Genomic DNA, 17,921 nt, shown 5'->3' on the forward strand with positions numbered 1-17,921 from the left:
AATAAGTCATGGTTTACATTAGCCATAATCAATAATAGTCATCAAAAATTGTTAGCAAAACACACTGCACAGCTCTGGTCACCAGATGAAGCACTTCCCAAACCAATTAAGTTGGGTTTTTGACATGAAACTCAATTGAAACTAACCCTTGCATCTGTCTTAAGTTAACCTGACTTAGCAGTAGATGGAAATTCAACTTGAACTGTACTGCTGGGGAAGACATACTCTTTACAGGCGTTTCCGTGACCAGCGTGATTCTATGCACATTTTCCAGAAACATATTTGGACTTCAAGCTGTGAGAAGCCCCTCCAGAGTGCCTCTGATGGTTGATCTTAGAGCGGTGATGACTTGAAATGAATCACTTAGACCCCTGCTGTGTAACACCTGAGGTGAAAGGGGGCCCTGATATAAAAACCACACGATGCTACCTGGGGCAGCCTCAGAGCACACAACAGAACAAAGACGTTTCCAGCCTCTGCCATCTAAAAAGGTAACAGTTTGTATTACTGATCGTAATTTTATTTTTCTGTGGCCATAGTCCATACATTACCTAACACACATCTTTAATTATCCATGGCTTCAATTGCAGAACATACTGGGACTTCACCGACATGTTAACATGGTTTTATAATAAATCAAGGCATTTTGTGGCTCGCAGTGCATTTAGTATGTGAAAAAGGTTTGTTATGCCTGGTGCCTGAACATGAACTGTAGGGTCTCTTAATCCACTACTGGCTACGGCACTGGATGGATGTGATGGATAAATGGGTATGTATGCCTTGGTATTATTTGATGGTTAACGTGTTTCCAGAATGGAAGGGAAGTGCGTCCTCCTGTGGCTACTGCTGATTGCTGCAGTGGTCTTGCAGTCCTCTGCCCAGCACTGGTCTCACGGATTGAGCCCTGGTGGCAAGAGAGAGGCTCACAGTCTGACTGAAGTAAGTATCATGTAACTTAACATATAGTTATCATTGTGTGCTTGTGTGTGTCTGTGTGGGCCTGTGTGTGTATAGGTGTGTGTGTGTGTGTGTGTGTGTGTGTGTGTGTGTGTGTGTCTCCACATCACCTTTCACTTCCCATCTGTCAGCTGGTAAGAATGCCTTTGAGGCTGGTCAGAGATACTAGCTGTTGTAAGCTCACTGCTTCATGTCTGCATGACCACAAGCCACAAGACCACAAGTTTTGTTGCTGTAATGATAAAAAAAAGTGTTTGGTACATTAAATGCAAATATGTTTTCTACCAACATTACATATTAACCCTCCTATTATGTTTGGGGTCAATTTGACCCTTTTCAATGTTTAACGTCTCTAAATAAATGATTGGCATAGTTTTTTTTGCTTCATATTTAATGACTTTTCCTAATCTAATGGGGAGAACTGGGTAAACACAAAATTAACATGATGATATGTTTTCAATGTCCTGTACACATGCTTTACGCATAGGTGTTGTTTGGGGTCAATTTGACCCCAGGCTGTTTTAATTGTATAAAATATATAAGAAATATAAACTTTTTTTATCACATTGTTACTATTCTTGATTACAGAAATAGTTTTCTATTCCATATGTTATAGATAACAACAATATGTACTTAGAAATAATATGAAGCCATAAAACACCAGAAGGATATCTCTTTCCAATTTTAAGTCAATCAGTGAGATTTGATGGTGATCTGCATATTTCTCCATAGTAGCGTAACATGTATTCTGGATGTATAAGGGGGGTGGGTGAGGGTATTGTTTTATTTTTAAGGGCTATTTAGGTAGTCAACAAACAAACCTAAAGTACCTGACACATAAACTTGGGTAAAAAAAAATATTATAATCATTTTTTGGAGGTTTAAATTGCTGGGGTCAAATTGACCCCAAGCATAATAGATGTGGGTAAAATTTGAACATAATAGGAGGGTTAACATGAGCATGTTCTCCAAATATGCACAGCTGTTCTTCTGATAGGTCCTGGAACGAGTCCTGGAATGGCAAGTTATTTATTTAGGCTGTTGTAACTTTACCCCACCCCTTCAGGTGATGGAAGGCCTACCAAAGCGGAGTGCATCACTCTGTGGTAGTGAATACAGAGATGTTTCCCCTTATAAAAGACCAGATAGACTTGAACAGTTGGTGAGCATCTCCTCCTGTTTATGATAGAATATTCTATTTCACCTTTTTTCAGTGATACCTCACCATGTGTTCTTTATATGCAGGCTTAAGCTACTCTTGAGCTGATTAACTGATGAAATCTTGCGCAATCTCTCTCTCACTTATGCACTCCCTGTCTGTCTGTCCGTCTGTCTCCCGCAGGTCAGTCTGATGGAAGGAGAAAATGTAGCTTATGACTGAAAAAACACAGAAGAAACTCAATAAAATACTGCAGTGCCTTCTACATTATGACTGGAATGTTTCTTAAACTTGATGGGCTGTTTTAACAGTAACTTTACTTGCATTTGCAGACCTCGAGTTTGCTCTCTCAGCATGTCAGTGAAAGCAGGATACACACACACAAAAAAGCAAACAGGCTTCAGTATATTTTGTGTTGGAAATACATACACATAAACTGAATGAAGCAAAATACAGATCCTGTTATCTTTAGGTAATAAAATTACCGAATAAAGTGCAACCCCTAACAACAGAAAAAGTTGAGCAATTGTAGAGATTTTGAAATACAAATATTGCAACAGACATACCCTGTTTGCAAACTGAGCTTGCATTTCTCATGATAGGCAACCGTGCAGTGGACTTTTAAACCAATACCCTGCTAAGGAGGAGGTGGAGCTTTCCTCTTTAATAATGAATTAATAATTGCTTTGCATGTACCTTTCGTCAATGATAGATATTATGTGGTTACCGGCACTGTCACCATGTTGGAAAGGACTCTGGGTGTATAATTGTTTTGTGACACAATTTCCAGCAGGTTTATGAAAGAAGAAATACATGGATAAACACTTATATTCAAATAAAAAAAAAAAATTCTGAAATGTAATTTCTGATTTACAACAGAGGTCTGTAAAAGATAGATCAAGAAAGAAACGAACAAACAGAGACTGTAGGTGCGGTTGTTTTGGACATTTACACAAGCAGTCCACAATGGCTGACTTTAGCATGTTTCTGGCATCGGATATAAACGATCAAAACCACATTTTGCAAATGTATCACTCTCTAACACCCCAAGAACATTTCTGGGGAAGTGTTGATGTCTGTCATGTTTTAACAACTCTAAGACTTTGTAAGCAGTAAGGACACATACTTCAAGTCAGCTGTGTTTATATGTGCAAAACCATCATGAACAGAGATGCCTGAGAATGAAAAACATTAGGGTGAATTTCTTATGGTTCCCAAACTGCCAGTAAAATGATTAACATGATCCAGTTTCACCAAGCAATCAGAACACTTGAGAGAGAAACGACTGCTCTGATCACACACACACACACACACACACACACACACACACCACACACACCACACACACACACACACACACACACACACACACACACACACACACACACTGCCTTACGAGGGTAAAGAGTGGGAAGTCAGAAACAGGAGTTGCAGTGAAAACAACTTAGGAGTTGTATTTATAATAAGTGGGGAGGAAGGGAGGGGACGCAAAAAGGTAACTCAAAAAGGTAGCTCAAAAAGGTAACTCAAATCTTCACCGGGTTGGCAATTCGCGTCCGGGGGCTCCGTCTGGCTCTTCCTGATGCGAGAGAGGGAGAGAGACAGGCCAAAGTTAGTGAGGGGTTTGATCACTGCCACTAACCTCGTCGCCCCGTAAGGCTTTGACTCCTGGCTGTGCACGTGCTCTCTTCTTCAGGCCTCTCCTGTTCCAGCCGCAGCAGTCCTCAGAAACACAATTCAACACAGGACGTCTTCGGTTCACTTATCTCCCCTTCAATAGGAGACTTTGGCTGTATTCGCTTTGTCAACCAAAAATACCCTGAGACTGGCTTAACAGGCGTCTGGTTCCCACTCCTCGGGAACTCAAGGCGGTCCTCCTCGGGAACTCAAGGCGGTCCTCCTCGGGAACTCAAGGCGGTCCTCCTCGGGAACTCAAGGTAGTCCTCCTCAGGAACTCAAGGCGGTCCTCCTCGGGAACTCAAGGTAGTCCTCCTCAGGAACTCAAGGCGGTCCTTCTCGGGATCTCAAGGCGGTCCTCCTCGAGAACAGGTTGACAGGTTTTCTCTCTCTCTCTTTCTTTCTCTCTCTATCTCTCTCTCTCCCTCTCTCTCTATCTCTCTCTCTCCCCCCCGCCTCTCTCGGTCTTACAGTTTTTCACAGTTGTTAACACTCAAAAAGCGAAAATTCGGCACAATTTGCACAACCTTCACTTCATGTACCAATCGCTCGACCCAATTTGGCACTACTTCACACTCCCTTATCTGCATTAGACTCTGATTTTCCTTGTTTACACTCTGATGTCAATTACACATCACCTTGTTGTCAAAACACTACACACAATGTTCAGTTGTTGCACACACTTCTCAAGGAAAATCTCAAAGCATCAACCTACAACACACAAATAGTCAAATCTCTAAACATTCAGGTCGGTTGAGCCATTTGCAATGAGGACTGCAGCATAAAAGTGCCTTGAGCCTCTGTTTTGTTTGGTAAACAATGGAGAACTTTGAAGAGATCAACAACCAGAGAAGGAGAGGGGTAAGAGTGAGAGGAGGAGGAAGAGGAGGACAAGAAGGACCGGGACAAGGGGGAGGAGGAGTAGGAGGACAAGGAGGAGGAAGAGGATGAGAAGGACAAGGAGAAGAAGGAGGAGGAGGAGGAGGAGAATGAAGGAGAATGGTCATCTCTAATGAGATTTGGGCCGCTGTGGTAGACCATGTGCTCAACCATGGTTTGAGCATGAGGGAGGCTGGCCAGAGTGTCCAACCAAATCTCAGCCTCTTCACAGTTGCTGCCATCATTAGAAACTTCAGGATGGAGAACGGGTACGAAATCTATTTGCCTTGTGTACTGTAATACTGCATATCAATAGAATACATTGTGCTCACAGTATTTGTATTTTGCAGGACTGAAAGTGAACCACACACTTTCACCGCCGAACAGGAGATTGAAATTGTAAATATGGTTTGTGAGAACAACGGTATCACACGGTTTACAGTACTGTACTGTTCTCTGTGTGTACCGAAATAAAACTTTTTTTGCTGCATATTTGTGTGCTGTTTTATGTTTGACTATGAAAAAAGTAGGCCTACACTGAGACATTTTACTAAAGGAGAAATGGCTCATTCTCCAGAGTCATTGTCATTCATGGTGTTCCATTTTGATGATTGTGTTTTCAATTTTGAACTGCAGTGTGCTGTAAATGCTTGGTAGTGGGCAGCAGATGCTTAGTTGTGTGTACTCAATGAATGTATGTGTGTGTCTTTTGTAAATATGGCTGTGTGTACCAAATGAAAACACGAGTTCCATTTTGTGAACAGTTAAGAGATTTGATGGCAAAGGGAGTGTCAGGTTTAGCATTTTGTGTGTGAGGTTTTCAGTTTTCTGTGTGCAGTTTTGAGAAAGCCGTTATTGTTTTGAAAAACGTGTGTTAACAATTGTGAAAAACTGTAAGCGATAGTAATTCTGAACTTCAGTGGTCCACGAATGAATTTACTGTCATGTGTTCTTTTTTTATCTGACGTGTTACTCAGATGTGTTGTTTAGTTTTTTTTCTTCATTTTATGGGAAGTGTTCCCTCTGTGTTATTACAACAAATACACACGCACATTTGCCTTAAGTAAAGAATGTATTGACATCACGGCATAAATGTCATGGAAATGTGATTTTAAGAATAACAAGTCTGAAGAAAAAAGAAATCTCTATGATGCATCTTTGGCATGTACACTAACAGGTATACAAACACAATTTGAGGACAGTGCGACATTATGTTTCACAGCCAAGGTTTCTGTAAGAATTAGCATGCATTAGTTTTAACCATTACAGCAGAAGTCATATCATCCACTTACGCCCGTGATCATAATGCACAGGATAGCCCTCTTCACAGGAAATTACAATATATACAGTAGCTGCCTTGCCATTATATACACAATTTGGCACACGTTTCCCCTTTCGTTTTGCTTCGCAGTTGACAACTGGGAATGGTTGATTGCTAATCCTCAGATTGCGCTCTCCTGGATATGGTTTCCCTGCCTTGTCACAAATCGGCTTGATATGATTGGTGGTTGCTAGAATGAAAGTGTTTGTGTCTTTGCATGCACCGGTATTAATGTCGAAGATTTGTCTTCTATTAACCTCCCTGTCACAGTTGTTTGCCGCCATTTTTGCATCAACATGCTGGTTGATGAACTTTCTGTAGCGGGCCAGTGTTTCTGGTGATGTCTTGCCGCTGACGGAGAGAGTGGTGTAAAACAGCAACACCAGGAAAGATAACAGACGGAGCTTGAGGCAAGTCTTCATGATGAATCCTTTAGAAAATAAAAGTGTATTCATTCACCTTACAGTAGGAAGTACTGTATGTCTTTGAGATATCAACATATTCCAGTGCACATAAAAATGAAAACAATCTGAAAATGATTGACACTAACTGAGGCAGAATAATATAAAGGTGTGTGACATATGCTGCATAAAATGCTTACACTTGTGATAATACATGTCAAATGTGTATCTCTGAGGTATTTATACAATGGGATCACATTGTGAGGCGTTATGTATCTGAAATAAAGTGATGATGGATTGGAATTCAGTAATACGGCATAAACTGTAGTCAGTACAGTACAGAATAACTGAGTGAGTCATTTTCTCCAGCAATCAGAAACCTTTTGAAGAGGAGGCCTTTTCTGCCTGCAGCACAATGAGGGAAGGTTTAACTCCTGCACTTGACTAAGTGAAGCACGGGCTAGTAGGAGCTGCTGCCATCACACAGAGGAAATGACCTCACTGCTGACAGTTTAACACATAGACATATATGTCTATGGTTTAGCATGCTTCACAACCTACTGGGTGTGGACTTCACCATGTACCGGCAGGGAAAAACTAATAATTTGACTGAATGCATTCACTCTAGTATAGGTCCTGTTTATACAATCATGTTCCATGTTGCATATGCAGTGTGTGCAGCAACGTCTACATTTACTTAACATGCAGTGAGATTTGTGGAGAGTAGACCTACTCCATTCTGATGTTTTTTTTAGTGAATGCTTTAGAAATGTCTGAACACTATTCTGATAGCGTGTGCTATTGACAGTAATAAACTCAGGGTTTTTAGGGCAGCACTGGGCAGTAAGTAAGGTTGAATAGAAAAACCGCACCCCTTGAGATTAAGGACAATGATTAGGTTAGAGCACATCAAACATTTATTAATATCTGTCTTGTTTCCATTTAAAACAGTCTGACTGCATTTTCACACATCTGTTCATCTCTGACCTGCTCCTGTGTCACCCTGCTTCCGTATCAACTAGGCACTCTTAAAGGTGCAGTCTGTGATTCTAATCCAATACACTTTTTGTCCATTATCCATTTAATGTGTACTCGAGAGATAAACAAAAATTCTGGTGTGTACAGTCATACGTAGACCTGGCGCTGTAAACGGGAATCAACCGTAGGTGCTCGGACCGGGTCGTAAAAAGATTCACGTTGCTTGAAAATAAAAGTGTAACTTCTTTGGCTATTTCGCTCAAATATCAAAAACCATTTGCCCTAATCAAAGACATGACCTTTGAATTTTTTTGTGATATTTACGTCATCTCCCAAAGCTACAAGGTCAGAAAAACTGCAGAAATAAATGCAGAATGTGTGAAGTCGTACTCACCACTGAATTCTTTGCATCCAAGTTGCTTCAGCGCTGCAGGAACCGCTAGCTCAGCAGGGTTGGAGGGTATTCAAATAGAGAATATTTATGTCTGTTTTGCTCTCTGCTGTCTCTACCCTCTGACGAAGTGCATCAGTCTTTCGCGTCTTCACTTGATCACTTGAGCACAGAAAAAAGGCTGTTGTGATGTGTGCCCTCTGGCACCATTGGCTAATACGGCCTGTTCTCTGACTGGACGGAAAGCTCAAGGTACAGATTTAACTCCATAGTTATTCAATCTTGTATCACCATATATCATTATGTTAAAGAGTCTTTCTACCCAAACAGAAGAATACACAAGCAATGTGTATTGAAATACATCCTTAGGTTCTCTCTGTGACAATGGGCTGGGTTGTAGCAGGTGTTAGGAATGCAGGATATGGTCATTAGTTCAACTGTGGCCAGGCCATGCTGATAGATCTGCTGGCACTCAATGCATGTGGGTTGCTGTGAATACACACAATGGAGGTCTTTTGGTCCGGGAGTCCATTTTGTAGATTTGATCATTTTTAGAGCATTTTCTGCCTTACAAGTTAAAAAGTGTATGATGTACACGTATGTCATGTGAGTATTTCACAATATTATTTGTCACAATATCTTGATGCCATTATCTGATCCAAAAAAATATTCTTATATACATGTTGTTTGGTCTGATCAGATCTGGTCCAGAATTATGCTACTGAAAGCATTCTCATGTTCACACTTTGCACATAATATGTAGAACACATTTTCTTGACTTTGGACGAAGACAGAAACGCAAGGAAGAAGCCGATTGTTTTTTTTTTTTTTAATGTTTGATGCTATGGTGGCCTGCATGCAGTGTGTAGCATTTAACATTTTGATAACTATTTGGATCTTAAATCACTTGTTTGGAATCCTTGGCCTGATGATGACAAGCATGATCCTTGCACAGCAACATCTCATGATTTGATTGTTGATAGGTTGATCATCTCAACCTAATTCATAATTATTTTTCTATTATGATCATTCATGATGTGCATTATCTCAAAACCTCATTGCAACCACACCCATTTCAACTTTGGCAATTCACCATCTCTAAGTAAATAATGATCTACCCATAACCTCTGCTCTCCACTGTCTTGAAGTAAACAAAAAAAGATGAAGCTAGATCCAAAAGTCTAGTCCAAGAACTGTTTTTGTGTTGGTGCAAACTGAGAAGTTGTTGACCTGTTTGGAGAGGAGTTCATTCGCCTGAAATACTGGACCTCTTTTCTAGCCAGGTGGGGATGGGGCAAACAGTAAACCCCACAAAGTTGGCAGACAAGCACACACAGATGAAAAGCTCCGGTTTCCAAAAAACAATCTATTCTCCTTGGTAGGTAAATCGTTGAGCATGGTTATGTACATTGGGTATGTTTACAATGGATTGAATTATGTTGATGTCTGAAAAATGTTTACTGATGTGACTATATAGCAACCAAAGCCAGATACCCCTTACACCAATAATGAGCCTACAGTGAACTGACAGTCTAGTCAAAGGTTTATCTCTCTCTCTCTCTCTCTCTCTCTCTCTCTCTCTATCTCTCTCTTTTAGTTTGCATGTAATCTTAATATTTAGATAGACATACATACATCCCCAACCTACCAATGTCAGACATCTCAACCTGGGTGCTCCTCTTCAGAAGGCCAATAACAGACGGCCATATTTGGGAGACACTAGTTCAGTAACTCTTGGCACAAGCAAGCACAACACAGTGGCTGACCATGCACATGGTGTCCTATCTGATCAGGAAAGGAAGATGAGATGTCTGCACATTACAGATATGGTTACCATGGCAAGGGAACATCATTGCACAAGTAACAAGCACATCATACACATCTTTTGCAAGATACCGCATCTACAAATCTATTTAGCAATAGTGGCTCCTCCATTGCCTCACTCTTCCTAGTTTGGTACAACAGTGGGAATAACAACCTACATTTCTTGGCCACACATGTGTCACTTTCCACAGTGAATAAACTGTCTAAACTTGAAGAACAAAACACATAATATTAACAAACAAGTAATCATTAGAGCAGGGTGGAATCCATCTCCACCTACTCCAGAATACGCGGTAACCTTTCGTGTTTGTATGTTATGATTACACCTTTCATGTTTGCATGTTAATATTCTGCACAATTGAAATCTGTTATGTATTTGTCGGAGTAGAATACACCAGCAAATGTTTGTGGTAATATATGAACACAGTTAACGCAGTCTTTTGATACCATACTATTCCACGTAAGAGATTTAGTCAACACAACTCCATGCTGAAGAAAGACATCCTATTATATTCTAAGAACACTGCCATTCTCTTGAATGACATACTGCCAAAGTCCCAAGTTCCAAAGCTCCAAGTGCCAACGGGGAGAGGAAAGCTCCGCCTCCTCCCTAGCAGGGTGTTGGTTTAAAAGTCTGCTGCACGGTTGCCTATTACATGAAAAGCAAGCTCACGTCAGTTTGCAAACATGGTAAGTCTGTTGTAATATTTGTATTTCAAATTCTCTTCTTGAAATGTTCAATTAGTCAAGGTCATGTGCCAGGATTCTTGATAACCTTTTCTGTTATTAGGGTCGATGCTTCATTCGTTCAGTTGTGACCTAAAGATAACAGGATCTGTATTTTTTTTTTCTGTGATTTAATGTTGTTCAGTGAAGCGGTGTATGTATGTGTACGTGTATATGTACTTCCAACACCAAATATAAAGCATGAAGTCTGTTTGCTTCTGTGTGTGTTTATCCTGCTCTCACTAACCTGAAAGAGCAAACCCCAGGTTTGCTAATGCAAGTAAAGTTACTGTCAAAACAGCCCATCTTTGTCCTCCTTATGGCATGATAAATTAGTTGATTCATGAGCTGCAGTAAATTAGTTGTTAACATTTTTTTTTTTTTTAATTAAGCTAAACTAGGGACAAGTCTAAGAAACATTTCAGCCATAATGTAGAAGGCACTGCAGTATTTTATTGAGTTTGTTCTGTGCTTTTTCAGTCATGAGCTACATTTTTGCCCGGTAGATCTGTTCTTTTCGGTTCCCCTTTCGTCCATAGCTGGCCTGACAAATTGAATCTTTCACATTTGAAAGTAAGCTTGTGTTGCTTTTCTGTTCTATCTTCTCTGTGTCTCTGTGAAGAGGTATGCAGCTCTGATACTGACCCTGTGCGCTCTGGTGCCATTGGCTAATACCGCCTGCTGGCGGACGGAACGGAAAGCTCAAGGTAAAAATTGAACTCCATAGTTATTCAATTTTTTTTATCACCATAGATCATTATGATCATTATGTCTCTCTACCCATACAGAAAAATGCACGAGCAATGAGTGATGTATGTCTCTAACATAAAAATAATCTCTGAATTGTGAAGTTGTAAGGGGCAGCAATGGAGAGCTATACGTCAAAGACCCAGGTACCTCTACAAGCTCAAAACAAATATGTAAAGTTACAAAATACAAACATGAAAGTACCTGCGGGCTATGCTGAACACTCCACCTATCTGTGTTCAATATGCCTGTGTGCTTCTGTTCAGGCCAGGACCCTTGCCTAGATCCAGTTGATCAGGAGTCATATCCTGTTGGGTCCACATGGAGAAGCAGCCAATGCCAGCGGTGTACCTGCTCAAAGAGTGGAATGGAGTGTTGTGACATGTAAGTGTACCCCATCATTGTACATATATGGATCATTTGACATTACATTTAGATACTTTTAGTCATTTAGCAGACGCTTTTATCCAAAGTGACGCACAAGGGAGAAAACAATCAAGCTACGAGCAATAGAGACCTAGTGTAACAATAAATACTATTTTACATAAGAAATAGAAAAAAAGTGCAGGAATGTAACTACTGTAAGTGCAAGTTAAGTACTAGAAGAAGTGCAAGTTAGGAAGGGAAGTGCTCTCTGAAGAGTTGGGTCTTCAAGAGCTTCTTAAAGGTAGAAAGGGGCTGCCCCTGCTCTGGTAGTGCCAGGCAGCTCGTTCCACCAACGTGGAACTACGAGTGAGAATAGTCTGGATTGCCGTACTGCACAGATGGTAGTGCTAAACGACGCTCATTAGACGAGCGCAGCATCCTGGGGGTAACATTTGCCCTTACAAGAGCATTTAAGTAGGTGGGAGCGGAGCCAGCAAGCACTCTGTAGGCAAGCATAAGTGACTCGAACTTAATGCAAGCAGCTACAGGCAGCCAGTGGAGCTCAATGAGTAAAAATATATAATATTTTTTTCTTATATAATGATTCTATTATGATCATTGATGATGTGTATGATCTCAAAACCTCATTTCAACCACACCCATCTCAACCTTGGCATTTCACCATCTAGCTAAAGAATTATCTTCCTCATAACCTCTGTTCTCCACAGTCTTTAAGTAAACAAACAAAGATGAAGCTATTTTTTTTCCAGCAATCAATATAAAGAAATATTAGACCTTGGTCCGTTGATATAACATGCAATTCATTGGAACTTTTTGCAGTGTTCTAAATAATAATAATAATAATATTTATTATTTAATCACCACAGACAGTTACATACTGTGATGAAACTTTTTTTCCAGGATGAAAAGGCCAGTGGGATATCCTGCAGACTGTGAAGTGCTGTATGACTGGACGGAATGCACCTACAAATTAGTTAAAAAGAATGGCCCATGCATTTGGGATCCACGCAGTGAAGTAATGGGGAAATAATGAGCTTCTACTGTACATGAGTTTGTATGAGTACATTATTTGTGTACCATCTAAAGCCATCATGTGATCAGCATTAATAAAACAATAAAAAAACATGAGAGAATGTTGTTTTGTTTTGTTTTGCTTTAATGCAAATGCAGGTGCTTATGGTTACCGCGTATCCTAGAGTAGGTGGAGATGGATTCCACCCTGCTCTTATGATTACTTATTTGTTAATGTTATATTTTACCGTATTGTTTTTCACATGACTTTGCGGTTTCTGTCATACCACACTATCATTAAGTTCGACACTGGAGCAAGGAATCAAACAAAAACACCAATTGATATAACACTGCGGATGAAACTGGGAGTGACCCTTTTCAGTTTGAGTGTCCTGACAGATCCCTCTGCATGACCATGTTTGTTATGAGGAGTAACGTAGCTGTCAGCAGTATGGACCTCTGGCTCTGTGTCTTGGCCACAATGATGAAGGCCACATATCATGCTTAGTGTGTGTGTGTAGTTGCAGTCAATTTTAATGTATTTCAATACAATTGTATTATCTACCCTCTCACTAAAGTGTGCAAGAAGTAGAATGTGAGTGACAGTTTATTGTCTTGCACAATAATCCATAATCCCCATTTCCATACAGTTCCACCAACCAATCCAATGGTATTGTCCTGTGTCTTAAGGCCATACCCTTTGGCTCAGGTAAACCCTTTGGTTGGCTGTTTGCAGCTGAAAAGCACAGAGTCCTGGAGGCTGATTAATATGCAGAACTAAAGTGAAAACTCTATTCAAATAATACAATTATGGCAGGTACTTGAGATTAAAAAAAAATGAAAGACCAAACATGAATATACTACATTCATATACATTTGCACATAACTTGGAATTCAAATACATCCTTAGGTCCTCGCTGTGACAAGGGGCAAATTGTTGCCATTATCTGATCCAAAATGATGTTGCAAAAAATATTTGTAAATACACGCTGTTGGGTCTGATCAGATCTGGTCCAGAATTATGCAATTGAAAGCATTCTCACGTTCTCACGTTCTCACTTTTCACACAATATGAAGAACACATTTCTCTTGACTTTGGACAAATGAAAAGACAGGTTTGTTTGGAATCCTGATGATGACAGGCATGTATTGATCCTTGCATAACAACATCTCATGATTTGATTGGCAACCTAATTCATAATTATGTTTCTATTATGATCATTGATGATGTGCATGATCTCAAAACCTCATTTCAACCACACCCATCCCAACCTTGGCATTTTACCATCTAACTAAATCATTATCTTCCTCATAACGTCTGCTCTCCACGGTCTTGAAGTTAACAAACAAAGATGAAGCTAGATCCAAAAGTCTAGTCCAAGAACTGTTTTCTAGCCCGGTGGGGATGGGGGGGACACAAAGTTAGAGGACGCGCACACCCAAAAAAATAGTCTTCTTGGTAGGTAAATCCTTAAGCATGGTTATGTACATTGGGTATGCACCAAATCCATGGGATTTATTAATACACATAAGTACACAACTACAAGAAAGCCATAACATAACCACACATCAAAATCCCAGGTTGAGAGGCAGCAAGACCAGCAGTCCCCAAGCTAGAAGCCTCTCCACTGCAGCAGGAAACGCGTCTTTAGCTGCTGCTTGATCACCTGGCCAGGAGCATCTCATCTGGCAATCAGGGGTAGCACAACCTGGGCGGAACTACAGAAAAGGGAAGGAAAGTGATAAACAAAGAACACAACACATGTGGCCGTAACAGTATTACAGTGGGAATAACAACCTACATCTCTTGGCCACACGTGTGTCACCTTCCACGGTAAATAAACACTGTCTAAACACCACAGAAATTATACCATAGACCAGCAGCCTCCACCATTATACGTGAACAGAATCAATGGGCATCACACGCTACAGAAAATGTAATGATTCCTCGCACCCCCTGGGTAGTTCCCTCTCAGCTCTTGGGTGAACTTGGAACATGAACATTGGGCAAACTTTGACTGTCACTGCTGGAGACTGTGTGTGCAAACCACACTCCCAGATGCACAAGCCTCTGAGTTCAAGATTGGCTGGAATGATGTGTGATGTGTGACCACTGTGGGAAGACTATTCCTTCAATGGCCCTCTCTGTGATATTTACAATTATCTAAACCCTGTGACATAGACTAAGGCATACAGCGCCTCAATATGAAAAAACCTGACATAACTATCGAGCTGAGGGTAAGACGAAGTTTTATGTGACAGGATGATGTAACGTTGAATAAACTAAGGTAATACACGGGTGCAGTCCATACCTGGGTTTGTTTTAAAAAGTTACATAAAAAATGTAACGGTTTATTTAACATCATGTAAAATAAGTAAAACAAAACATCTATATATTGCTTTCATGTTTTTTATTGTTTTATTAATGCTGATCACATGTATAGATGACCTCAGATGCTACACACTGACCTCGTCACATAACTCATACACACTCATGTACAAAGCTCATTATTTCCCAACTGCACCGTACGGTACAACTTGGTAGGTGCATTCCTTCCAGTCGTACAGCACTTCACAGTCTGCGGGATATCCTATTGGTAGTGCCATTCTGAAAAACAGGCAGCATGTATGGATGTTGGTCATTATATGTTCATGATATTGTAACATGGTGTTTTGGGCCTGAGGGTTGTTTGCAGTGATTCACGGTGTGTTCTGAGTGGTGTGTAGTGTTTCACATGAGTGTAGTGGTGATTGGCACACTTTAAATGAGCACTGAGCACGAACCTTTTCTACCGCACGTGTGTAGCATGATCACTAATTAAGCACAGGTGCCTAGCATTATGCCACTCCCCTCCTTAGGTGTTTCCCATCACAATGTTCCTATTTATACCCGTGTCCACAAGCTAATGACAGTATTGTCTGAAGCTGTGTCCATGTATTAAGGTTGGACCGGAGGAGAGTTGCTTGCGGACTGCCGGCCATTGACCCTGTCCAAGCTGTGTCGTGTGTGTGAATGAGAATCAGAGAACCAGAAGAGCGTCTGGCTTGGCCGTGTCCCGGGAGAACGAGACTGGCGCGCACGGTGCTGAAACCATACGAACCAACTGGACACCCAGACAGACATTTGAACTTTGAGTGCTGGCACTACTTTTAGGAACTTTTTGCAGTGTTCTAAATAATAATAATAATAATATTTATTATTTAATCACCACAGAGAGTTACATACTGTGATGAAACTTTTTTTCCAGGATGAAAAGGCCAGTGGGATATCCTGCAGACTGTGAAGTGCTGTATGACTGGACGGAATGCACCTACAAATTAGTTAAAAAGAATGGCCCATGCATTTGGGATCCACGCAGTGAAGTAATGGGGAAATAATGAGCTTCTACTGTACTGTACATTTCCAGGATGAAAAGGCCAGTGGGTGTTAGGGAATTATTTCACCCTTTTCAGGACTGTATTAACCTCAGAATTAAGACTCACACAACCAAGAATATAATAAATAATTAACTTTTACTCTGGCGAAGAGGAGTGCATGGTTCTAGACCGCTCGTCAACATACACTCCTACAATAGGAGTGCAGTGGTTTCAGAACACTGTTCAAGCCATCACTGACTTCCCTGGTAAAATGTAACACACTTTATGCAAAGACAATGTTCACAGTTCATGCAGGAAAACACTCCCATCTTGTACCATCCCGTCCTCTGGTTCCAAGAGATAAGAATGTTTACCTAAGACCCCCAAACCCAGACTTTAACACAACAGTCCAGAATGAGTTCACATAAACACATGGTCTCCTAATTCAGTCCTACCCTAAACATCAAATGACAGGTCTGAGTTTAACATCTCTGTTCTCACAGATAGAATTCCTCTCATCAGAACAAAGGAACCTCTGAGACTAATATCAAACTACAAACACATCATGATAATAATTATATAGCATATTTCTTTCACAGTGGGATATCCTGCAGACTGTGAAGTGCTGTATGACTGGACGGAATGCACCTACAAATTAGTTAAAAAGAATGGCCCATGCATTTGGGATCCACGCAGTGAAGTAATGGGGAAATAATGAGCTTCTACTGTACATGAGTTTGTATGAGTACATTATTTGTGTACCATCTGAGGCCATCATGTGATCAGCATTAATAAAACAATAAAAAAACACGAGAGAATGTTGTTTTATTTTGTTTTGCTTTAATGCAAATGCAGGTGCTTATGGTTACCGCGTATCCTAGAGTAGGTGGAGATGGATTCCACCCTGCTCTTATGATTACTTATTTGTTAATGTTATATTTTACCGTATTGTTTTTCACATGACTTTGCGGTTTCTGTCATACCACACTATCATTAAGTTCCACACTGGAGCAAGGAATCAAACAAAAACACCAATTGATATAACACTGCGGATGAAACTGGTAGTGACCCTTTTCAGTTTGAGTGTCCTGACAGATCCCTCTGCATGACCATCTTTGTTATGAGGAGTAACGTAGCTGTCAGCAGTATGGACCTCTGGCTCTGTGTCTTGGCCAGGCCCGAGGTGGGTAATCGGGAGAGTTCCCGGTGGGCCGCTTCACTTCTGGGCCGGTCGAGAATTTTATTTTTTGACATTTGTCACGTTAGTCCATCTTCTTTTAAAGTAGGCTACACACGTTCCGCATTCTGACACCGCAGCCTCTGCATGGGTTGTACCATGCGAGGGAGTTCTCCCCTCCCAAATAGAGTTGGTTGGGTCCATAGCCCTTATTTTCCAAAAAGTTTTCTCAGACTACCGATAGCTGGGCCGGCCCTTCCCCAACGATACGCGTCAGAGAGGATGGATGGGAGGAAGAGGGGCTGAAAAAGCCAGGTTGAAAAAAAGAGGAGGAGGATGCTGCCAAATGTGCCAAGCTTACCGATTTATTTTCAAGAGGACAAACACAGGTGGCAACTGGTAAAGAGAGACATAGGCCTAATGACTAGCAATGTAACTATTAGGCTAACGTTGTAGCGTTGGTTAATATCGTTGTAGCGTTGTCAACCTATTCGCAAGCAAAATATTACCAGAGATGGAGCTTGAAATCAGGACCTGTTCCTCCTGCAAAAACTGTGCCATTTGTGTCCATTTAATACTCTCACAGTACAACCTCCTCACAGATGCTTATCATGTCATTGGGTTAGCATATACGTTTCTGTTGACTTTGTCCATCACACAGGTTGCATGTAAGAGAAGCTTCTCAACCTTAAAATTTGTGAAGAATAGGCTACGAAGCTTATTGAGTCAGGACAACTTGGAGGCTTTCGTGTTAATGTGCACAGAGAAGGACATCCTCATGTCTATAAGCAACGACACAGTTATAGATAAAGTGGCTGAAACCAGTGCACTGCTTAGGCGGTTACTGATGCTGTAGATCAGGGGTCGGCAAGTAACTTGGGCCGCGGGCCAGTATTTTTCCTCGCCACTAGGTGGCGGGCAAGAGTCTG

General features: G+C 40.9%; 2 protein-coding genes across 4 annotated transcripts; both read left to right on the forward strand.

Annotated features, from left to right (window-relative positions):
* The first annotated feature begins 813 nt into the window (after nt 1-813).
* On the forward strand, nt 814-2,208 carry LOC105902768 (progonadoliberin-1). Its single transcript, XM_031571181.1, has 3 exons — nt 814-939; nt 2,024-2,119; nt 2,203-2,208. The coding sequence occupies exons 1-3, from the start codon at nt 814-816 to the stop codon at nt 2,206-2,208; spliced, it is 228 nt and encodes a 75-aa protein (XP_031427041.1).
* A 7,958-nt stretch (nt 2,209-10,166) lies between these two features.
* On the forward strand, nt 10,167-16,635 carry LOC105902766 (beta-microseminoprotein). Of its 3 annotated transcripts, XM_042708202.1 has the most exons (6): nt 10,167-10,277; nt 10,936-11,020; nt 11,165-11,206; nt 11,327-11,444; nt 12,348-12,384; nt 16,438-16,635. In XM_042708202.1, the coding sequence occupies exons 1-6, from the start codon at nt 10,275-10,277 to the stop codon at nt 16,528-16,530; spliced, it is 378 nt and encodes a 125-aa protein (XP_042564136.1). In that variant the 5' UTR covers nt 10,167-10,274; the 3' UTR covers nt 16,531-16,635. The 3 variants fall into 3 exon arrangements, with proteins under 3 accessions (XP_042564136.1, XP_012685878.1, XP_031425796.1); XM_012830424.3 differs by lacking the exon at nt 16,438-16,635 and having other exon boundaries at nt 10,168-10,277; nt 12,348-12,575; XM_031569936.2 differs by lacking the exons at nt 11,165-11,206; nt 16,438-16,635 and having other exon boundaries at nt 10,168-10,277; nt 12,348-12,575.
* Nucleotides 16,636-17,921: the final 1,286 nt, after the last annotated feature.

This window comes from Clupea harengus, chromosome 7 (genome assembly GCF_900700415.2).
Source record: "Clupea harengus chromosome 7, Ch_v2.0.2, whole genome shotgun sequence".
NCBI lineage: Eukaryota > Metazoa > Chordata > Actinopteri > Clupeiformes > Clupeidae > Clupea > Clupea harengus.